General features: G+C 47.6%; 1 protein-coding gene across 1 annotated transcript; it reads right to left on the reverse strand.

Annotated features, from left to right (window-relative positions):
- Positions 1-1,041: 1,041 nt before the first annotated feature.
- On the reverse strand, positions 1,042-17,909 carry FAH (fumarylacetoacetate hydrolase). The gene is made up of 14 exons (XM_032195157.1): positions 17,810-17,909; positions 15,317-15,427; positions 14,604-14,725; positions 13,664-13,713; positions 12,257-12,347; positions 11,629-11,726; positions 11,318-11,370; positions 10,346-10,445; positions 9,472-9,602; positions 8,721-8,796; positions 8,098-8,144; positions 7,222-7,323; positions 6,107-6,224; positions 1,042-1,225 (listed from the first exon to the last, which is right to left on the reverse strand). The coding sequence occupies exons 1-14, from the start codon at positions 17,888-17,890 to the stop codon at positions 1,146-1,148; spliced, it is 1,260 nt and encodes a 419-aa protein (XP_032051048.1). The 5' UTR covers positions 17,891-17,909; the 3' UTR covers positions 1,042-1,145.
- Between the last annotated feature and the right edge of the window lie 1,593 nt (positions 17,910-19,502).

Below are 19,502 nucleotides of genomic sequence, written 5' to 3' on the forward strand. Positions count from 1 at the left end.
AGCTCCTGGCTCTTGGGATGCAGCTGCAGTGTGGGATAGGAAATGATGCTGTGGGGGCACATTGCCCAAAATTACCCGCAGGCCTCAATAGGAGCAACCGGGCAGCCATGGAAAACAGCTCATCCTATTGTCCCTGCATGAAGCCAGCAGCCTCATCAACCCCTTCACTTTGAGGAACAAGCAAATATTTAGCGAGTTTCCCTTGCACCGTACCAGAGTTCATTATCTGGTCTCCCGAGCTCCTTCAGTCAGTAATACCCTCTAATTGATGTGATCTGGCACTCGGCCACGGAGTTAAATTGATTTGTAGGCCAGCAGGACGTGGCAGATGCCCTTTACACTTGAGACAAGTGTTGTGTGGCTTTGTTTGCTGCCCGCTACAAGGAGCTGCCATGGCACTGGGTGGCACAAAGGAGGGGGGCAGCCTCCTCCATGTCATGGCCCCTGGGGGGTGACAAGGTGGGACAGCCACCACTGGGTGCCTGGGGACAGCACCGGCCATCATGGTGATGCTGCTTCCCTCCCTAACACCAGGGAAGCTGGTGCACAGCCTTTGGTACAGTGCAATTTGTTTTCACTCTGTTTAAAAGGTTGTTTAGTGCCTTGTTGTTTTGCCTTCTTGTGCTTTCAGTTGCATCGATGATCACATTTCCCAATTGCTTTGTTATGTGTTAGTTGAGGGCATGCTCCTGTAGCTCTTCTATTCGGAGGGGTTCACAAGTTTTTAGCATCCATCTGAAACTCACCTTCATCAGAAGATGAACACTGGAGAAACCAGAAGTCAGCATACGATCTCTGCTGGTATCATCAACCCAGTGCTCTGAATATTTAAGTTTATTTGAAGTCCTTTTTATAGCTGCGATAAAAATATTAATACAGAAGAGATAAAAATCTCACTTTCTCTTTAAATCACCCTATTCTCATTCCAAGAACATTAAGCTAGCATTGAAAACCTTTTCTTACCACACCACAGAGCCACATTCATCTTGAAGGTATTTATTGATAATTAAAAACAGTAAGATTCCAATCACTCATATAAAAATAATAAATCTGAGTAAAGCAGCATGTCTGTTAGAGGTGGGGGGGGTTGGTCCTTCTTCTCCTCCTTCTTCTCTTCCTCCTCGGACACCACCTTACTGCAGTCATCATGGACCTGAGATGGCTGGAAGGATTTTTCCTGAGCACTGTCCGAACCCCACACGGTAGCCACTGCCCTGGCAGTAACCTGGTGCCAGAAAAGAAGGGAGAGGTTGTGCTATGAGGACAGCAGGGTTTTACCAAGAATACGCATGTATAAAGACACAGAGAGACCAAAAATGAGTGTAAGTATCCTCAGGTGGATATTTGAGGTTAAGAGTACAGCATTCTTAAAGTTTGACTGAGAAATAAAAACTTTCAGAAATGCAATGGTGGAAAAAAGTTCAAATAGATTGTTTAAAAAAAAAAAAAAAAAGTGAAACACAGCAATATACAAGTTCAGTGAATATGATCAAAGAACAAACAAGATGTGCAATATTCCTGCTTTCAAACCCAACCTGCAGCATCATCAATCTAAGCTGATTTGTGGCTGGCTCAGCCTTGCAATTACTAAAATAAACCTGGGTTCTCTCTCTCCAGCATTAGGCCATCAGGGTGCTTAGAACCAGAGGGACGGTCATTAAAAGCCCCCAAACAACAAGACCTAAATCAAGCACCAATATTCCACAAGAAACTCAGTAACTAACACAAAATATCTGATTATCCTCTTGTGCAGACAGACACCACATATGTGCTGGCTGCTGCTGAAGCTACTGGTCTGTGACAACATGTCCCACTGCAGGAGGGTGCAGACCGATGGGAAAGGTGACACGGTGACACAGGTGCCACTGCAGCCCTTGCTGCCATGGGTCAACCCAGCATCCACAGCTCAGCTGCAGGGGAAGGAGGGGCACGGACACAGCGAGGGGCTCCGAGCCCATCTGGGAAGACTATTTTGGGAAGAAGCAGCCGAGGAGACCTACTGTAGCTCTCCGCCAGCAACAGCTGATCAAAGGAAGGACACAAGTGGCACATGCTGTGCTGATTTCATAGTTAGAGATGGGTTTCCTAAAATAATGGAATACATCATCTTCCCCGCCTGTGATAAAAGCCAGCTGCCTTTGAGAAGCTGGGAGGGATGTGAACACAACAGAGCTCAACCCCCGATCCCCACCTGCAGGGGGGTCAGGGGAGGAAGAGGAGAATGGGGTGGGCTCAGGCTGCAGCAGGACAGACCCTGCCAGCACCAGCCCACCAGCGCTGCTGTCACGGCTAGGCAGAGATGAAGTTTTCCCTAGGACAGCAGTGTCTGTAAGTACCTGTATAACATCCATCCCACAGACATCCTCCCAGTACCTGCTAGGCCATCCTCAATCCTCAACATTACCAGAGTAAGACGCTTGCTTTGAGGCTCAGCTCACTTTCCATTTTTCTCATCAGGCTCCATTGCCAGCTTTCCTTTGAGCACTGGCTTATTATTTCAGTCCAGTTTAGTTATCCCTGCTGTCAACTGTGATTTAGAGCAGCACCAAGGAGCGGCACATTTCACAAAGCCAGCTCTGTGCTGCCGGCAGTGTCAGCCAGAGCAGTGTGCCAAGGAGCTGCGGTGAGGTTTGTGCAGCCGGCTGCTGCACACCCTCAGCGAGCCACCGCTAACAGGGCTCCCTCCCCGGGACGTACTTTTTGGAACAGAGTATTTCTCTCATTTTGTGCAGTAGGGCACTGAAATGGTTCCCATGAGGGGAGAAGAGATGAAAGTGAGCAAAAACACTAAGTTGAAATGGGAGACTAGGAATTATGGGCTGGGCACTTGGCAAGAGCTAGTGGTGCTGCGTGGGGAGAGGATGCAATAGCAGCAGCCCTGCCTCAGGGGTGCCCTAAGGTGCTGGATCTGCCATACATCACTAAATAGGATCACATCCCCAGCTGTCCCTGCAGGCAGTCCCAGCAGCACGTGGCTCTCGTGAATGGCGTGATGCCCCCATCACCACAAACTGCAGCTGGTTTGAAACAGCACAGCAGGCTGCTTGACGTGAGACCATCCTCCTGGGGCAGCGGTGCCTTCACCCAGGTTAACAGCAACATCATCATACAAAAAGGCATTCAGGATTCTTGCTCTGGGCATGAAGGTCAGCATGGGTCACAGTCTAGTCTCATTGTCCCTCAGCTGGACACCACGTGCCCACAGCTCCCAAACTGCAAGGTGCTCATTGCAGATCAGGATGTCAGCATGGAACTCCAAAGAGACATTCATACACCTGTTCCCTAATTTAGGGTTGCTGGCATAGTTACTTGAGAGAGACCTGCACCTCTAGAGGGCAATGGACAGCAGCATCAGACATCTACACACTGCAGCATGAATATACAAAGGCTTGTTTGAGGGCTGAAGTATGTCAGAGGTACCAGGGAGTCCCTGGTACCTCCATCTCCATCTCCCTCCAGTACATCTCAGTCTCCAGCTGTCTCAGCACCTTGCTTTGCAAAGCTGGCAGCACCTCACAGAAACTCAAACCCAGTATAGGGGCTGCCAAACAGGAGGCACTGGGGCTGCGGCCCCACTGGGACAGCTCACACAGCCATCACTGGCAGACTGGAATGCAGCCCTACTTATTTTCTCCACAGAAAGGTCCTTGCTTTTTGTTAAAAACGTTTCTGAAAGAACAAGAATTTTTAGACTGCTTTGGCAAAATTCCTGAAAGTCTTGGCCAAGAATAGCCCATAACCACCACTCAGATCCATGTTGAGTGATAACTACAGCACACACAAAAAAGCTGTTTTCCAGCAAGGAGTTGTGTGGGAAAGTTTTGTGCATTTTGACTAGTTTCTAAAAGCTAAATCCAGCATGTGTCTGGCAGCTGGTTTTTACCCCCAGCTGGTTTGCAGTGTTCCTGGTTCCTATCACCTCCTGCCTCAATTGAGGGTCATCAGAGACAGCCAAGCCCTGGCAAAGAGCTAGAACAGTGGGGCAGTGCACTTCCAAAAGTATAGCACAACATAACTCTGATATTTCACCCTTAAACAAACAAACAAACAAACAAAACCCCAGCCATTCATCCAGCATACATACGCAGATGGGCAGGCCCAGTGGCCATTCCTGCGTGCAAACCCTCTTTTTCCTCATGCTGAATATCTTAAGAGGGGAAGTGCTGCAGATCCAGAGGTGTGTCTGGAGGGCTGACCTGACTGTGATGTGCACCTACATGCATGCTGCTGGTTTTTGTCACTTCATCCATTTCAGCATTGCCATGAACGCTGCTCCAACATGTGTCCTGCATAACTGCAGGTTCATGTTTTGCTTAGATGTGCTTCTGCTTTACCATGTTGGGCTTTCTCCAATTAAACACCTCTGTGGTAGAAACACAGCTAGGTGAAGGACCTTTGATTTTACCTGCATTAACTAGACCAGGCAATGATAGCTTGCAGCACATGCCACAATCTTATTTTGCCACTTGCATCCTGCTGTGAGGCTTAGTGTTGGCATCTGGATCACTGCCTGGGGAGTTAAAAAGTTTAAATGAAGATCCTAAGGGGTGTGAAGTAAACGCCTCGTAGTACAGAAAGAAAACAAAGCCCATGCTTTCACAAACACCAGCACTAGGAGATGCAGGCATATGGCAATGCCTCTATGGACAAATCCCATCTATTCTTATTACCGTGTGGGCTGGATTAAGTAGGCAAAGACCTGTGGACACGTACTACATCACACTTTCACATCCTTCCAGTTACTGCATAGACATTAGTCACTCACATTTTCTCTGGCCTACATCACATTTGTAAATGTTTTCTCGTCACTTCAGAGCCAGGCGTGTTACTGGCTGGGTCTCAAGAGTGGGAGCTGCTGATGCACAAAATCCCACCAAAATTCTCTAAAAATTCAGTAGACAACGTAGCAAGACGTTTGAATAAGTTTCACATGACTGTTCTTGTCAACTCTTTGCCACCTCAAAGCCATAACGGGGTTGACAAGATGAGAGGAAAGGAAAAATAGATTTGTCTTGCACTGGACTACGGAGATGGTGAAAGGCCTGGAGGGGAAGACGTACGAGGAACGGCTGAGGTCACTGGGCCTGTTCAGCCTGGAGAAGAGGAGGCTGAGGGGAGACCTCATCGCAGTCTACAACTTCCTCGTAAGGGGTTGTCAAGAGGCAGGAGACCTTTTCTCCATTAACACTAGTGACAGGACCCGCGGGAACGGGGTTAAGCTGAGGCAGGGGAAATTTAGGCTGGACGTCAGGAGGGGGTTCTTCACAGAGAGGGTGGTTGCACACTGGAACAGGCTCCCCAGGGAAGTGGTCACTGCACCGAGCCTGTCTGAATTTAAGAAGAGATTGGACTGTGCACTTAGGCACATGGTCTGAACTTTTGGGTAGACCTGTGCGGTGTCGAGAGTTGGACTTGATGATCCTTAAGGGTCCCTTCCAACTCAGGATATTCTATGATTCTATGATTCTATGATTCTATGGACTGTGGATTAAGAGAAGGGAGTTGGATTTGGATCACAAAAGGCCACGTTATATTTCAATGCATAAAATCCTTAGTTTCTCAAAATGAAAATTAAAACCATGGCCCAGTATGAAAGAGTTCTCAAGTGCAGCCCTTTTCTGAGGGGACCTGGTCAGCTGTTCTAGTAGGCTTCATGCTACTTCCCACGTACTGAATTTGCAACCCATTAAATTGGATACGCATAGGTCGCCAATGAAATATTATTTTCAAAATGACTTTTTTCAAGACTTGCCAAGCCTTGTAAACTTAGACCATGGTGGCAACAATACATCAGCTAATGCTAGTCCCAGGGTATTTTCACCCATAAAAGCAAACCTACCCCAACATCCCACTAACACTCACACACAGACATAGCGAGGTCATTCACTCATTTAACAAAACAAATAAACTAACCCAGAAAGCATTTATTACAGGGAAACTTCTATCTGCCTCCTTTTACCTAGTGGTAGGTGGGATGGAAACAGCTGGGGCTGCACAGCAGGCACATGGAGCACAGCTCGTGTACTGGCCAGGGGCTTGTGCCACTGCCATCAACATCTGGAAACATCTCTTAGGTACAGTGTAAGAGCAGGAGCTTGGCCATTACCTGTTAAAATGATTTCATCTCCATCCTGCAGGAATTTACGAGACTGTCCACTGCCAATGGGGATTTCTTTTGTCCCGTTCCAAGACAGCTCCAGCATGGAGCCAAAGCTCTCAGGTTCCTGCAGCAAAAGTTATCAACAAATAAACAGCTTTTTAGCACCTGTCCCACTGCTAAGCTACTTGTCGCTGGAGGTAGATTCGCAAATACATAAAATTACAGAATGGGCTTCTGCTGTTGATTTGATTCATTGATACACTGTCTTATTGTTTTGCCTTCACATTTTATTTCCTTGCTTACTGTAAGCAGCCATGCCTTCCAGCTTTTATCTGCTCTGTTTAAAATAGTCCTAAATCCTTTAAGAGAAGTTTGAGCCTGCTACAGAAAGAAGGGAAACAAATATAGGGCACTCAAGCAAATCCAGTGCTTTCATGTAGCCTGTGTTTCACAGTTTTATTTACATTTTTGTTCTTCAGAAGAGCAAAGCTGGCAAAGGTTTGTACATCTTCAATGTCAATTTGCAGTGCAATGAGTTAGAGGAAGCAGAAAACACTTCAGAAGTGCTCAGAATGGAAGTACAGGTAACCCTGTCTGGAAACCACTTCCCCTGAAGCTGTCTTCCAGACAGTGTGAAGAGCATTTATCTTTGATGTTTCAGCAAGTGCCAATACCTTACTCAGATATTGCAACAACTGTCTGTACAAGGAGAATAATAGCTTGTGAAGTTAGGTCCATATATGTTGTATTAGAAAATCTACAAGTTATACTCATGCACCTTTAATATTTTCTTCACAAATAATAATAATTCAAAAAGCTGTATTTCATAAAGTAAAAGCAAGCTTATGTGGATGCTTATACACATAAATTAATTTGCATCTAGAGTTAAATAGTTCTTAGGGAAAGGAACACGGGAGAGATTAAAAACAACAACAAAGGATTAAAAAACATCTCTCAGTGTGATTTTGGGGTTGCCAAACCATTAGCACAAAATGCCTAGGAAGGAACCGCAGGCATTTTCATGGCTGCTCAAACCAAACAGGACTTTGACCCAAAGCCCTGCTCAGTCAGTTTTGGGCTACTGACCAGGTAGCTGTGGCTATCAGTATTTGAACACTCACGGGCCCACTGATGGTTCCTGATGCCAGGAGGTCGCCAGGCCTGAGGTTGCACCCGTTGATCGAATGGTGAGCCAGCTGCTGCTTCATCGTCCAGTACATGTGCTGCAAGAGGGAGGAGGAGGCTAAAGCAATGAAAGGCAAGCCTCTTGCATGCCTATGTACGAGGTATTGCATTCTCTGGATGATGCTGGTCAGATTGTCACTAAAAAAATTCCCTTATTTAACCTTCAGCAGCCTAAAAATAACATCCACAGCTACTCAGTGCTATATTTTTAATAGTTACTGTGGCCTGGCTGATTGCTTTCTAAATGATGACAAGGAGCTATTATGTGCATATAAAATTCAGACTTTACCTTGCAATTTAGTCCCTTAAAATCTCTTTCAGTTAGATGTCAATTCTCCTTTTCTTTCTCTTTAAGGCCAGCACTGCTAACACAGGATTAATGGTCAGGCCCAGTAGGTTCACAGAAAAATCTCCTAATTGTTGATTTGCTGACTACTGATTTACTGATTAAGGTAATTGCTGTAGATGCACAGAACTACATGTGAATACAAAATTGCCTGAGGCGTGCTGCAGCTGGCCCACACGCCCCCTGGCTTACCATGTCCCCATCAGCCCACGCTGCCACAGCCACCAACCACTCTGCCCATGCAGCACCAAGGATAGCCCTGGGCTTGCAGTTGTGTCCATGTGGAAATTACCAGCTGTGACTGCGAGGCTCTCTTCCACCTTGGCACAGCAAAAGGCAATTGCCTTTGCCTGAATCCTAAGCTGAGCAGCAGGAGGAGCTGCTCCCTTGTTCAGTGCTCGGGCACCAAAGTGGAGCTGATGGCATCAGCAAGATTTTCAGCAGAGGCAAGAGACTGAGGTCTTACCTTGAAATTGGATCTGCATATAGTAGTTGGTGTGCTCATTCCTTCTCCTGAGGAAAATAAAAAATAAGAAACAGGAAAACAACTCGTTTGTGTTGGATGACTGATGCTCGAGTCTTTTCATTTTACAGATGGATGACTCCTTTTATCATTGCGATCCCTTGCAGCAAAGAAGCAATAACATTTTCCATTCCCTTATGAAGGCCAGCATTTCACAGAAAACAAGCGTGTGGCTGGCACCAGGGTAACATCAAGCTACCCATTTCCTATTCTCTACTCTACTACAGGAGCAGCAACTGGACCTCCTGCTCAGCAGGGCCATTAGCTGGGGGCTGTGTTGGGCTTAAATCTGACAGCCGTGGACAGCTGCTCATTCCATGCCCTGCAGGCAGCCCCCGCAGGGACCCTCCTCATGAGCTGCTCATCTGCAAGCCCCGGGTGGGCAGCATTCCCTCCTTGGTGCATTGCTGCATGGCCAACAGGGAGCACGAGGAGCTTCCTTCTTTCCCTGACAGAGGCAAAAAGGAGCACTGCAGAGCCGAGAGCAAATTGTCTGGAGTACCCGGTGGGTCCTGCAGTCCTTAATTGGCAATTTCAGCTTTATAACTTGCTCAGCTTTGCCGTACCTTTAATGGCAACAAAGAGATTGATGTCGAAGGTGTAGGGTTCTGCATCCCGAAGGTAGGGCAGTGGCTTGGGATCCTAATAACATATAAAAGGCATGTCAGTCTAAACAAGCAGAAAGGAAAAATTCCATGAGCCGTCCCGGTGACTTTGTTTATGCAGGCTGTGCTGCACGCCCCATTTACTTTACCACTATTACTGTTCAGATTATTGCTTTTCTTGCTCTCATGCACATGTTTTTAAGACCTTTCTGAGCTGAAGTGATATCCACAGATCCAAATTCCCTTTTTTTTGCACTTGGGCTCCAAAATCCCTCTCCATCACTCTGGTGTGGATGTTAATCCAAAACAAATACGGTGCTAGCACAACTTTGTTCTCTGCCTGCACAGAGAAGATGGCAAATTCTCTGTGAGACCTTCATTATCTTTTTCCATTTTAACAAAACGCCTACATAACACAGACAACTGGAAATGTTTGAACAAAGTGTTTTGGAATGAGTCCACTCTCTCTCTACTGCTTCTTGAATGCTAAGCACTACCAAGAAGCTCTCTGATCAGTTTATTTTCAAGATATCTTGAAGGAGACAATTTTTCTGCCCTGCTCAAGTAGGCAGGAAGGCAGTCAGGGTGCCATGTGGCCATGCCAGTGACATCAATCAGCATTTGACTCAAAGAGCTCAAGGTTTCTCCGTGTGTGTGGAAGCAGGATCATGCTTGTAAACTCTCCGAAGTTTCAAGTCTTCCCCTTGCTAACCTGGACAGGATTGGGCAGCACAAATGGCATGAGAGCTTCCATGGTGACAACCCAAGGTGAGATGGTTGTGCCAAAGCTCTTGCTCAGGAACGGGCCCAGAGGAACATATTCCCATTTCTGGATGTCACGAGCTAGGAAGGAAAAATTGAAAGCAATGCCATTTAACACAGTAATTGTTGTGAGCTTTCACACTGGTTGAAGACACAGATCTCTGCACAGCTACTGAACCAGCTGCATGGACTTGGAAATGTCACCGCCACCCATTTCCAGCCATTGTGCCCAAACCCTGATTTAAATCCATCCCTTTCCAACCCTCAAACCAAATTTCTCAGACAGGCTAGATTAGGAAGAAAAGGCAGGGATAATTAAAGTAAGCCAGGCCATCCTCAGATAACCACATTTTCCTCCCCAGTTTAGTTAATGCTTTGACACCCCGCCAGGGGTCCATGCCAGTCATAGGGCTAATTTCACCTCGATAACAATGCTTTTGTCTGCTTAAATCTCTGAACAGAGAGAGGGATTTGTGATTGTCAAATCCTTTCCCTAATCCTGACACTGAAATCAATCCTCTGATGAAATCGTCGTCCTTAGGGCTGCTCCATCCCTGCTCAGAAGAAACTAGATAGATATTAGCTCCTTCATAAGTAAATAAATCTTCATTAGGCAGCAATCACTGGTTCTACTGATTGATCAAAGACAGGTTTAGAAAGAGCTTGAGAAATGCAGGTAGTGTTTCGTTTTGATCCCTTTCAACTATACCCAGTGATTTCAATGCCCCCTAATCTGCTATTAAAAGACATCCTTTATCCATATCTAGGGTTTCCCACGGTGCTGTGATCCCCCCCTCCAGGCAGATGCCCGCAGTGCTGGTTACCGCTCCAGTCGTTCATAAGGACCATCCCAAAGATGTGCTCGTGGGCTCTGCTGATAGGGATTGGCTCCCCGTACTTGTTTCCAGGTCCCACAAAGAATGCCTGAAGTCAAAAACCAAAGTGTTGTTTAAGTTTCTGAAGTCAGAAATCTTTACCATACAGAGGGTTACATGTGTGAACAACCAAGGCTGGGCAGGACGTGATTCTGCATCATTTCCCAGACACAATTAGACAAGGAACATGGCCTACTCCCTCTCTCCCCCCCTCCTTAAGGCTGGCAGCTTTGAAGTGCTTGGAAGCATTGTGTTGCCAAGAGCCAGCCATTAAACAAGGACCTGACTGCACCAAAACATGGGAGTAAAATGGTCTTCCCTAATCACAATCCAGATGATATATATTGTATAAATTACAAACAACAAACCTACAAAACGACAAAACAATCCTTTAGGACCAGGCTAAGCCACAAAATGCACCTCCCACAGATGTTTTGTTCCAACACACACAGCACAGGTTTTCTCTTCCTAGCCAGGGCGAGGTGCTTGGATGGCACTCGCAGCAATTCCCGGCTTCCCCAGCCCTGGATTCACAGCACGGGCGGTCTGGGCTTCTAAAATCCCCCTGTCTGCTAAAGGATCCTGGCTGCAGGGCAAAGGCAACTGCTGGCCAGATAGCAGGCGGTGGTGCCTGATATGAAGAACATGCCGCATGCTTCCAAGTTGCTCGGGTCTGGCCAGACAAGCTGTTTCCAGCCTGAAAGCTCAATTACCAAAGCACTGAATGAGCTAAAACACCCTCCAGCCATCAGACAGGAAGATTTCCATGACAGAACTCTTCGTTGCCTGCTACACAGACGTACCAGATGAAATGAATGAGTGGACCTCAAGACATTAATTTTAGAAGCAGCTGAATTTACCTTTTCTTTCCTTTCTTTAATATTTCTCTATTACAATGGCAAGGCAAATAGCCTGTCTTACCATTTCTAACTCAATATCCAGACGCTTGCAAGCACCAAACACTGGAGGTTTATCTGTGGGCAGAAAGAAGAGTGGTTTATGAGCGGGAAGCAGACAGGGCAATGAAAGCATCATGCAGAAAAAAACGAAGCAGCTGATGCTGCCTGGCATGCAGACATAAGATGGATTTAGCTCTGGGCTTTCCTTTGCTCTCTGCCCTCACCCAGCCTGGGCATCCCAGACACTTGCTGCCTACTACTGGATGATGTGGGGGAAAAATAAAAGTTAAATAAGGAGTAAGAAGCCACATTTAAAGCCTGCCATGGACTCACCATTGTCGGGTTTCATTTGTCCCACAGGTCTCCGTATGGGTGTCCCAGACACCACGACAGAAGATGCCCGGCCATGATAACCCACGGGTAAGTGCAGCCTTGTGAAAGAACATCACAGAGCATGGGTTAGTTTGGGGAGCATCACCACCCTGAGCAGCTTCTCGGGGCAGAGGCATCTCGGGGTGTGAAGTTTGAGGCCTGAGCTCTGATGGATGGGCACAAACAATTGCACCTTCCCTGCTCTGAGATAAAGATGGGAACAAAATACAGTCCTGCAGCCATGTAGCTGTGCTTCTCTTGTGCCACTGCTCCCCTAAATTCCTCAGAGCTTAAACCCCGGTTTCTTGACATGTGGCAAAACAATTTCTTAGGTGAATCTGCCCTTGAACCAGAGGTGTGCATTGCTATTGGTGTACCAGCATAGGCTGGGGAAACAGGGCTTTTGGTTCTTGGGAAACGTGGCTTTTGGTTCTCTTCTTGAGTTCTTGACAGACTCACAAAGTTCACAGTTTCTTGTCCACTGTGAAATCAGTATTTTGCTGAAATACCCAGACCTTTAAAAATGTACATATACTGACAGAAGATTGTGTAAAACAAGGTGCCCCAGGGAACCACCTGTATGACCCACCAGTTGGGCATCAGCGCGTTCTCCTTGCCCCGGAACATGATCCCAACGTTGGTGGCATGCTGTCGTGACGAGTAGAAGTCGGTGTAATCTCCTGAATGGAAAAACAAACAAACAAACAAACAAACACAAATGTGGATCAGCAATGGGAAAGCCCATCATCTGCAGGGGCTAAAGCGCACGATACGTGACGCGAAGAGCAGGGGGGGATGCAGAGAGTGAAGCGGAGCCATTCAGCATTTCACATGATTACTACGGGGCTGTGAGGAATAGCGTAAGGGTGGTGATTAATGTGGTTCGCCTGGAAAACGATGACAAAACCGGCTGTTTTTTTGGTTTCCAGCCCCCGGCGGCGAAGACAACCCAGGGGCTGGCGCGGGGCGGGCGGCTGCTGCCCTCTGCTGCCGCCGCTGCGAGCAGCTCGGCGGCCTGGCGCTCGTTTGCAGCCTCGCTGTGTTAATTTGCAGCCTCGTTGCATTATTTTGCAGACTCGGTGTGTTATCTCGCAGCCCCAGCAGGGGATACAGGCAGTGCTCGCTCTCGGTACAAGCAGGACTGGAGCACAAGGACATAAAAGCTGCGGGAAGCTAAATAACGCGCAGCTGCAAGGTGCTGGCAGGGGGATATTGCCAGGGTCGTGCTCTCACTAGCAGCATGCACGGGGTCTGCAATCCTTCACCGAGCTGTCTGCTGGGGAAGCATGGGCCTATTCATCCCCACACTTTTTGTAGAAGGTGTCACGGTTCCTGCAGGAGAGGGCAGGCTGTCCCATAGCCCTGCTGCGCCCCGCGGGAGCCAAAAGGCTAGTGAAGCAGTGCTTGGTAGGGGAATGGGCAAGTTCACGCAATCCTGGGCTGGTCACATCTCTCCAGTGATTTTGGTCGAGCTGGTTTTGATTCATATATAAATTTCTGTCAAAACTTTGAAGATGCTTCTCACTCCAAAACAGTCTGCGGCCTGATGTGGGCTGGGATGCAGGGTAACGGCCTGGTGGCGGGGACTCACGCTTGTTTATGAGGCTGTGCCTGAGTAAAATTTTGTAAGATCTGGATTATTTTCTGATGACAAATGGGGACAATGTTTGAAGTTGAACTTGTGTTTCCTGCCTGGCTCTAATCACAAAGGTCTTTGGTGATGCAAATCTGATGACAAGAGTTTGTGGCACCAGACAACCCTGATTTAGTGAAAATCCAGGAATTTTCTGGCTGCTGTTGAGCTTCCCTGGGCTTTTCTATTCCTGTGCTGCAGACAGCACCTACCATTCATTGCATACAATAATGTACTTCTGGCTCCTACAAAGCCCGCTCCCTGTTGCAGCTAGGATCTGTCTGAGCAATCTGGACATAAAGCAGCTCCTCTGGGCAAGAGCAAAGGGCAGCACCGAGCAGCCGGCGGCTCCAGGAGGCTTACCGATGTGTGCTGGCAGGTGCATGGTAGCAGAAGCCTGAGGTACAAATGCTCTGAAATAAAAGACAAAGACTTCAGCTCTCGGCAAAGTTGAGGCTCTCACCCTGAAGTGGTTTACAAGCATGTAAGGGACTGAGCGTTTCTCTCGAGCAGCTCAATCTCTAATTTGCTTTGCCAAACCTTGCAGTGATTCCTTTCTAGTTCAGGGTATACAGGAAAATTTAGACTTAGACTGCACAGGCTGCTGCTGCTGAGAGGGTTATGACCAGAAGCAGCACCCTTCACGGTGGGCAAGGGAGGTGAGAAATGGATGCAGGAGCAGGCTGTTGTGCAGAAATGTGCTCTGTCCTCTGCCCTCCTTGGTGAGGAAGGGGCGAGGCTGTGTTTTGTGTCTCTGGGGGTGTGCAGGGAAGGTCCTTGTGGCAAGCAGAGCTTCAGCAGCTTCCTGGCATGTGTGCCACCCAGCAGGACAGGGAGGAGTCCCCTGCCCTGCCCTCCCCTCCCGCACCAAGCACCACCACATATCTTGAGCCACTTTGCCCCAGCCGGCTGGGTTTTGGCAAAGTGAGATGGCTTCAGGGGGGCAGCTGGAGGGCAGAAGAGCCACAGCCTGGGCAGACAGAGCTCTGCTGGGCAGGTGGGAGGCACAGACCAGAGGCTTCGAGGCTACCTCCCGTGTGGAGGCCATGGTTGCCACGCTGTGTGTGGAGCCCCAGGTGTCCCCAGAACCCAGCTCGTCCCTCTGTAGGGATGCAGCAGATCCGGGCACACCCCAGGGCGTAATCTCCATGTTCCCAAGCAGGGGTTGACGCCCCGGATCTGCGGGCGGTGAGAGGATTAACCAGCAACATAACGAGGAGTGGGCAGCTCTCGGCAGGCCCCAACGCTGGGTTAAATACCCCTCAGATGGCGTGTGGCCACCTCGGGCCCGGTGCTCGCTCACCGTTTCCTCAGGCCCGCGTTGTCCCGCAGCGTTGGCTCGGTGGCCGACAGCAGCGTCTGCAGCAGGGCCCGGGCTTCCCTCCAGGCTGCGGGGCCCAGCCCCATGAAGGCGTTGAGGGTGGGCTGTGGGGTGACAGAGAGGAGGGGGAGGCAGATAGCAGACTGTGCCTCACTTCATAAAAACACCCTTCAGGTCCCAAATCCCCTGCTGCCCTGGCTGCCTCCACAGCGATGGGTTCTCCCTCAGAGCAGAGCACAACTGATGGCACAAGCCCATGTTCCCCGTGAGGGGAAATTTGCCCCAAATTTGGGCTCTGCCACAGAGGCATGCCCCCCAGCACCAAACCCTGGGAAATCTGGATTCCTGTTTCTGCTTTAGACTCAAATCCAAAGTTTCAAACTGAAAGCTGCTAGTGCCGCTCTGTGCTTTGCTAACCAACCTGATGGAAAAGGCCTTCAGGTGGTCTGAAATATTTTGCTAATTTTGGATGTTTCTCTTTCACCCCTCCATGTCACCCAAAACTTGGGTGGCATTGCTTCATTGTGCTGCTCTTTGACAGTTACACCAAGCTAAAACTGGCCCAACAGAGCTTCAGTGCTGAGTAAAAGCCACCATGTCCAGTTCACGGCCTACATCTCATTGCTCATTGCTAACAACTCTCATTAATATATCTAAAACACATGCAAAAAGTCAAACAAGAGACTGATAAATACCTGGTCAAAGACATGCTGGTGTTTGGCAAGAGCTGGTCCATTGAACAGATGCTTAATGACACTGAGATCCAAAATCTGGTCTCCAATTGCTACCCCAATCCTGTGCCGAGGCTGCAAAACGGTGAGAGCAGGGGGAAGAGAAGAAGAATTTATGCTTGCACCCAAAAATCCTCCAAAGAGGGCATGGGGGAACGCAGCGGTCACAGGGAGCTGGATCCATCAGGGCCAGGAGCTCAATGTCACAGCCGTTTACTACTGACAGCTAGCAGAAAAGGCTGGCTAATGAAAAACATTAAGGCTTGGAGGCAGAGCATCCTCACAGACTCCTCCCAGACTTGCAGGGATGGAAGAGCACATTCCCCTCATCCCGGCCTTTTGGGGGAAGGAGAGGAAAATGAAGAGGTTTCTTTCCCTGCTCCAGAAGTATTTGCCCATTCCCCATTAATGACAAACATTTCAGAATGAGTTCACGTATTTGAAATAGGTTGTGAGGTGGGAAGATGCTATTTCTCCTTCAGATGGGGACCTGCAGCATAGATGCACAATGGGCACAAAGGATTGATCTCATCCCTGTGTGTGTATTATTAGAAAGAAATTGGTGTTTCTACACTCCAGCTCCTCCTGAGCTGAGGAAAGGTGCTCTGTGCTCCACTGCTGTGCATCTTGCTCGGCCACGTTATCCCTGCATAAGGTCGAAGGAGGTTACTCTGCCTGGAGCAACCTCATAGCACGCCAGCAGTCCACCACCTGAAGGCAAACCCTGGTGTAGATCCTGGTGTAGGAAGAGCTTCCCGTGCATATGGGAGATTGCTGTGGATGCATTTGCCTGCCAGATGCACACAGACAAACAAAGACCGCGTTCATTTGCTGCAGTCCTCGAAGGGCCCGCGCCAGGCGCGTGCTGAGCCTGCGGTGCCGGAGCAGTGCAGACATTCCCAATGCAGCTCTGCCACAGCTGGGTGGAAATTATAGAAACGCTGCTGTGCTCAAAGACAAAATTTCAATTTTTCATGCCTTTAAGCAAGTAGACACTAACTGGTCACAGTCATTACGAAAAGTAGATTAACAAAATGGGAAAATCATCAATGAAAATCCATGCTATTAAACCTATTTTTTAGCCTTTAATTTCTAAGCAAGTTTCCAAGTGTGATAATAAGTATTTATTCAGCAAACATTCCTGCAGAAAACTCTAAAGGTCACATCAGGTTAATTTGTAACTGGGATAGACAGGAATTACATCGACTGCTTTAACTTGAAATCACTGGAACATTGTGCCACTTTTAAAACGTTATTTTCCCAAATAATTTCTGCCTTTTAATAAGATCTTGGCAAAGATGTTTTCTTCAGCAAACGGTCACTGGAGAGGGTGGAAAAATAATCCAAACTTGTTAGATAACAACACACGCATCTAGGAAGAGATTAAATGAACCATCTCATTTTATCTTGGGAAAATACCAGATCAGAAAACACAATCTTTGGGCTTAAATTCTTTTTTGAACCTGTATTGATAAGTGGAGACAGCAGCAAGCAGGAGATAATAACAAAGTTTCAGTTCACAATCCTCTAGTTTTTCCTTCCCAGAAATCACTCTCTTCTCCAGGGCACATTTCAGTGGCTCTGGCAGGTTGGGTGTCTGCAGGTCTGAGGTCAGCAGTCAGCCTAACTGGGCTCAGCACATAGGAACTGGGAGCTACCTTCTTTGGAAAAGGCTGAGCCACGTTTTCTTACGTGATGGATAAAATACAAGACCTGAAGCTGGCTCAAGATGTAGCCTTTGGGCATAGCAGTTAGGACTTTTGCACATTTAACACATTGCTGCAATGCTTATGCCCAATAAACCACAACTGGTCAGCTGCAGAGATGGAAATGACACAGTCTGTGCCCTGCTTAATGCTTCTGCACCCAGCTCCACCAAACTGATGAAGAGCAGGCTCTTAAAAGAAAACAGAACAAGGCACTCACTTGAAAATACAGCTATTTCAGGACAGAATTCATTTTCCCCCTATGCTAGTTCATATTGTGCAAACGGGACTGGATGCTACAGAGTTAATGGCAGATGAAATAGGTATTTAATGTGGCTTCTTGAGGGTGAAGGTGTAATTATACCCAGTCACAAAGAGAATGAGGAATTGAGTCCAAAAAAAAGTCAGTGCAAACAGTGATGTGAAAGGATCAGATTTAATGATTTTACAAAAACAAACAAAACACCGACAGTCAAAACTACATAAAAACTCTAGGATGTATTAGCTAAAACACTCGTCAGGAATACTAACACTTTCCCTTTCTTTTCCATAGTTTCAAGGAAGCTGTCATAAAAATAACCACATTTAGCAAAAAGACAACGTGCCAGCTACTGCTCTCAAACAAGGAAGCCTGCACCGATGTCCCAGCCCGTGAAGTTTTTCCTTATCCCACGCTGCTGGGAATTTCTCCTCTTATTCATAGGCTCCGAACAATTACAACAGCCCCAGTGCAATGCATGTTGTTACTCACCTCCTCCTTCGTGGAGAAAACACCATAGGGGAGATTTTGGAGAGGAAAATCTGAGTCCTTGTCTACCTGGATGAAAGACATGCTGAGTGCCAGCAGTCCCTGCTTACGAACCTGCCAGGCTGCTGTGCTTCTACCTGGAAGGAAGAACCTCTCCAGATGTCGCAAAGGGGAGCACAGAAGCACCAAATCCCACCCTCCGTCCTCGGCCCCAAACCAATCGCAGCCCCGTCTCCATCCCACCCCTCTGCCTGCTCCTGCTGGCAGCCGCCGCAGTTAATTAGTGCCAGAGGTTTGCGTGAGTCAGCAGCTGGTAACTGTTCCTGGCGAGAAACAGGCTCTTCCTGCTTGATAAACCCTTCCGTGAAACCAGAGCCGCCTTTTACTGGCTGCATCCTTGCGGGTGGCTGAATCCCAGCAGACAGCTCCGGCCGGTGCGGTCGGAGCAGGGCCACGCTGCTGGTTCACCTCCCGTGGGTTGCGTACCTGCCAGGGCGATGGCGAGATGATGATGCCCACGTCAGATGGAGCAGGTCTTCTCCCAGGAGCACTGCAACCCTGAGAAAATTGCACAACTTGCACCTGAAACTGCACTTCACGTGCGTAGCAGTTTTGTAATGCAGGACCCAAGCCCTGTTTTCCCCAGATAGCCCCAATTGCTTAAAAACACGTACAAACAACAAAAAAAGAACAGGGAGATTTTGCCTTTTTCTGCTCCCAGCCCCAGCTTTTTCCTACCCACAGGACATCCATATTCAGGAAAAGTAGAAACCAATGAGGGAATATCTGTAGAATTAAAACTAAATAGCAAAGACCACCTCTTTTCAATAAAAAAGTTAGATGGCTTGCGACTGCCAAGCCAAAGAACTGAGTCGCTGCTCAACTTTTTAATTTTTTTTATTTTTTTTTTTGGCAGAGAAGACTCATTAGAAGAAACGCAGCAAGCTGTAGAGCCAGATATTCAGTGTAAGATGACACAACACCATTGACAACCACCCATCTGTGACAGCTCTTCCCTCGTGGAGAAGAAAGCTCACATGGTGCTGTCTGGCATGGGGTCTTATTTAAAACAATACAATTCCTAGCACTGACTCCTGTAAAATTTCCTGTAAGCAAATTCAGTATCTTAGGTGCCACTCCATTCCAATGATTGTTTAAAATGTTTAACACAATGAAGAGGTTTTGTGCCAAGCTTATAGGAACTGTGCATATGACCTTACTCCAAACAAGACCTTGGAAGTATGTATCAAACACTGCGTGCATCTTGAAAAAACAGATTTATTCAAGTGTTTTGTGGTGCTGTGAATACGCTGGTATTAATTAAAGTGTTCATCTGCTAACCTCAAGCTGATGACAAAATATAAAGCATTACTGGTTATCCAGATTGAGAGGCAGATCAACCACCATGATAACGTGGAGCTAATGCCAAAGCAAAGGAAGATGACACAACTCTTATTGTTAGGGAAAGAAGGATTTCCAGTCCAAATGCAAGCTTATTGAAAGATATGGTCTTGATGTATATTCTTAACTCCTATCTGCATAAACCAGGCCACAAAGGTTTTTAGGTTGCTTTGAGAATGATGTGTAGAAACAGAATTGCCTAATACTGACCCAGGCCGAGTACTGCCACCACACTGCAAGTCAAGTTTCCTCTTGGCACAGTCACATTTCCTACCATACAATCAAGGGCCAGAAG

This window comes from Aythya fuligula, chromosome 11, assembly GCF_009819795.1.
Source record: "Aythya fuligula isolate bAytFul2 chromosome 11, bAytFul2.pri, whole genome shotgun sequence".
Lineage (NCBI taxonomy): Eukaryota > Metazoa > Chordata > Aves > Anseriformes > Anatidae > Aythya > Aythya fuligula.

Excerpts from the sequence above, each read along its gene's own strand:
- FAH (XM_032195157.1), bottom strand. The coding sequence starts at position 17,890 with ATGTCTTTCATCCAGGTAGACAAGGACTCAGATTTTCCTCTCCAAAAT. Across the intron at positions 11,727-12,256 it reads AACGCGCTGATGCCCAACTG|GCTGCACTTACCCGTGGGTT; the intron begins GTGGGTCATACA and ends TTCTTTCACAAG. Across the intron at positions 7,324-8,097 it reads TATGCAGATCCAATTTCAAG|CACATGTACTGGACGATGAA; the intron begins GTAAGACCTCAG and ends TCCCTCTTGCAG.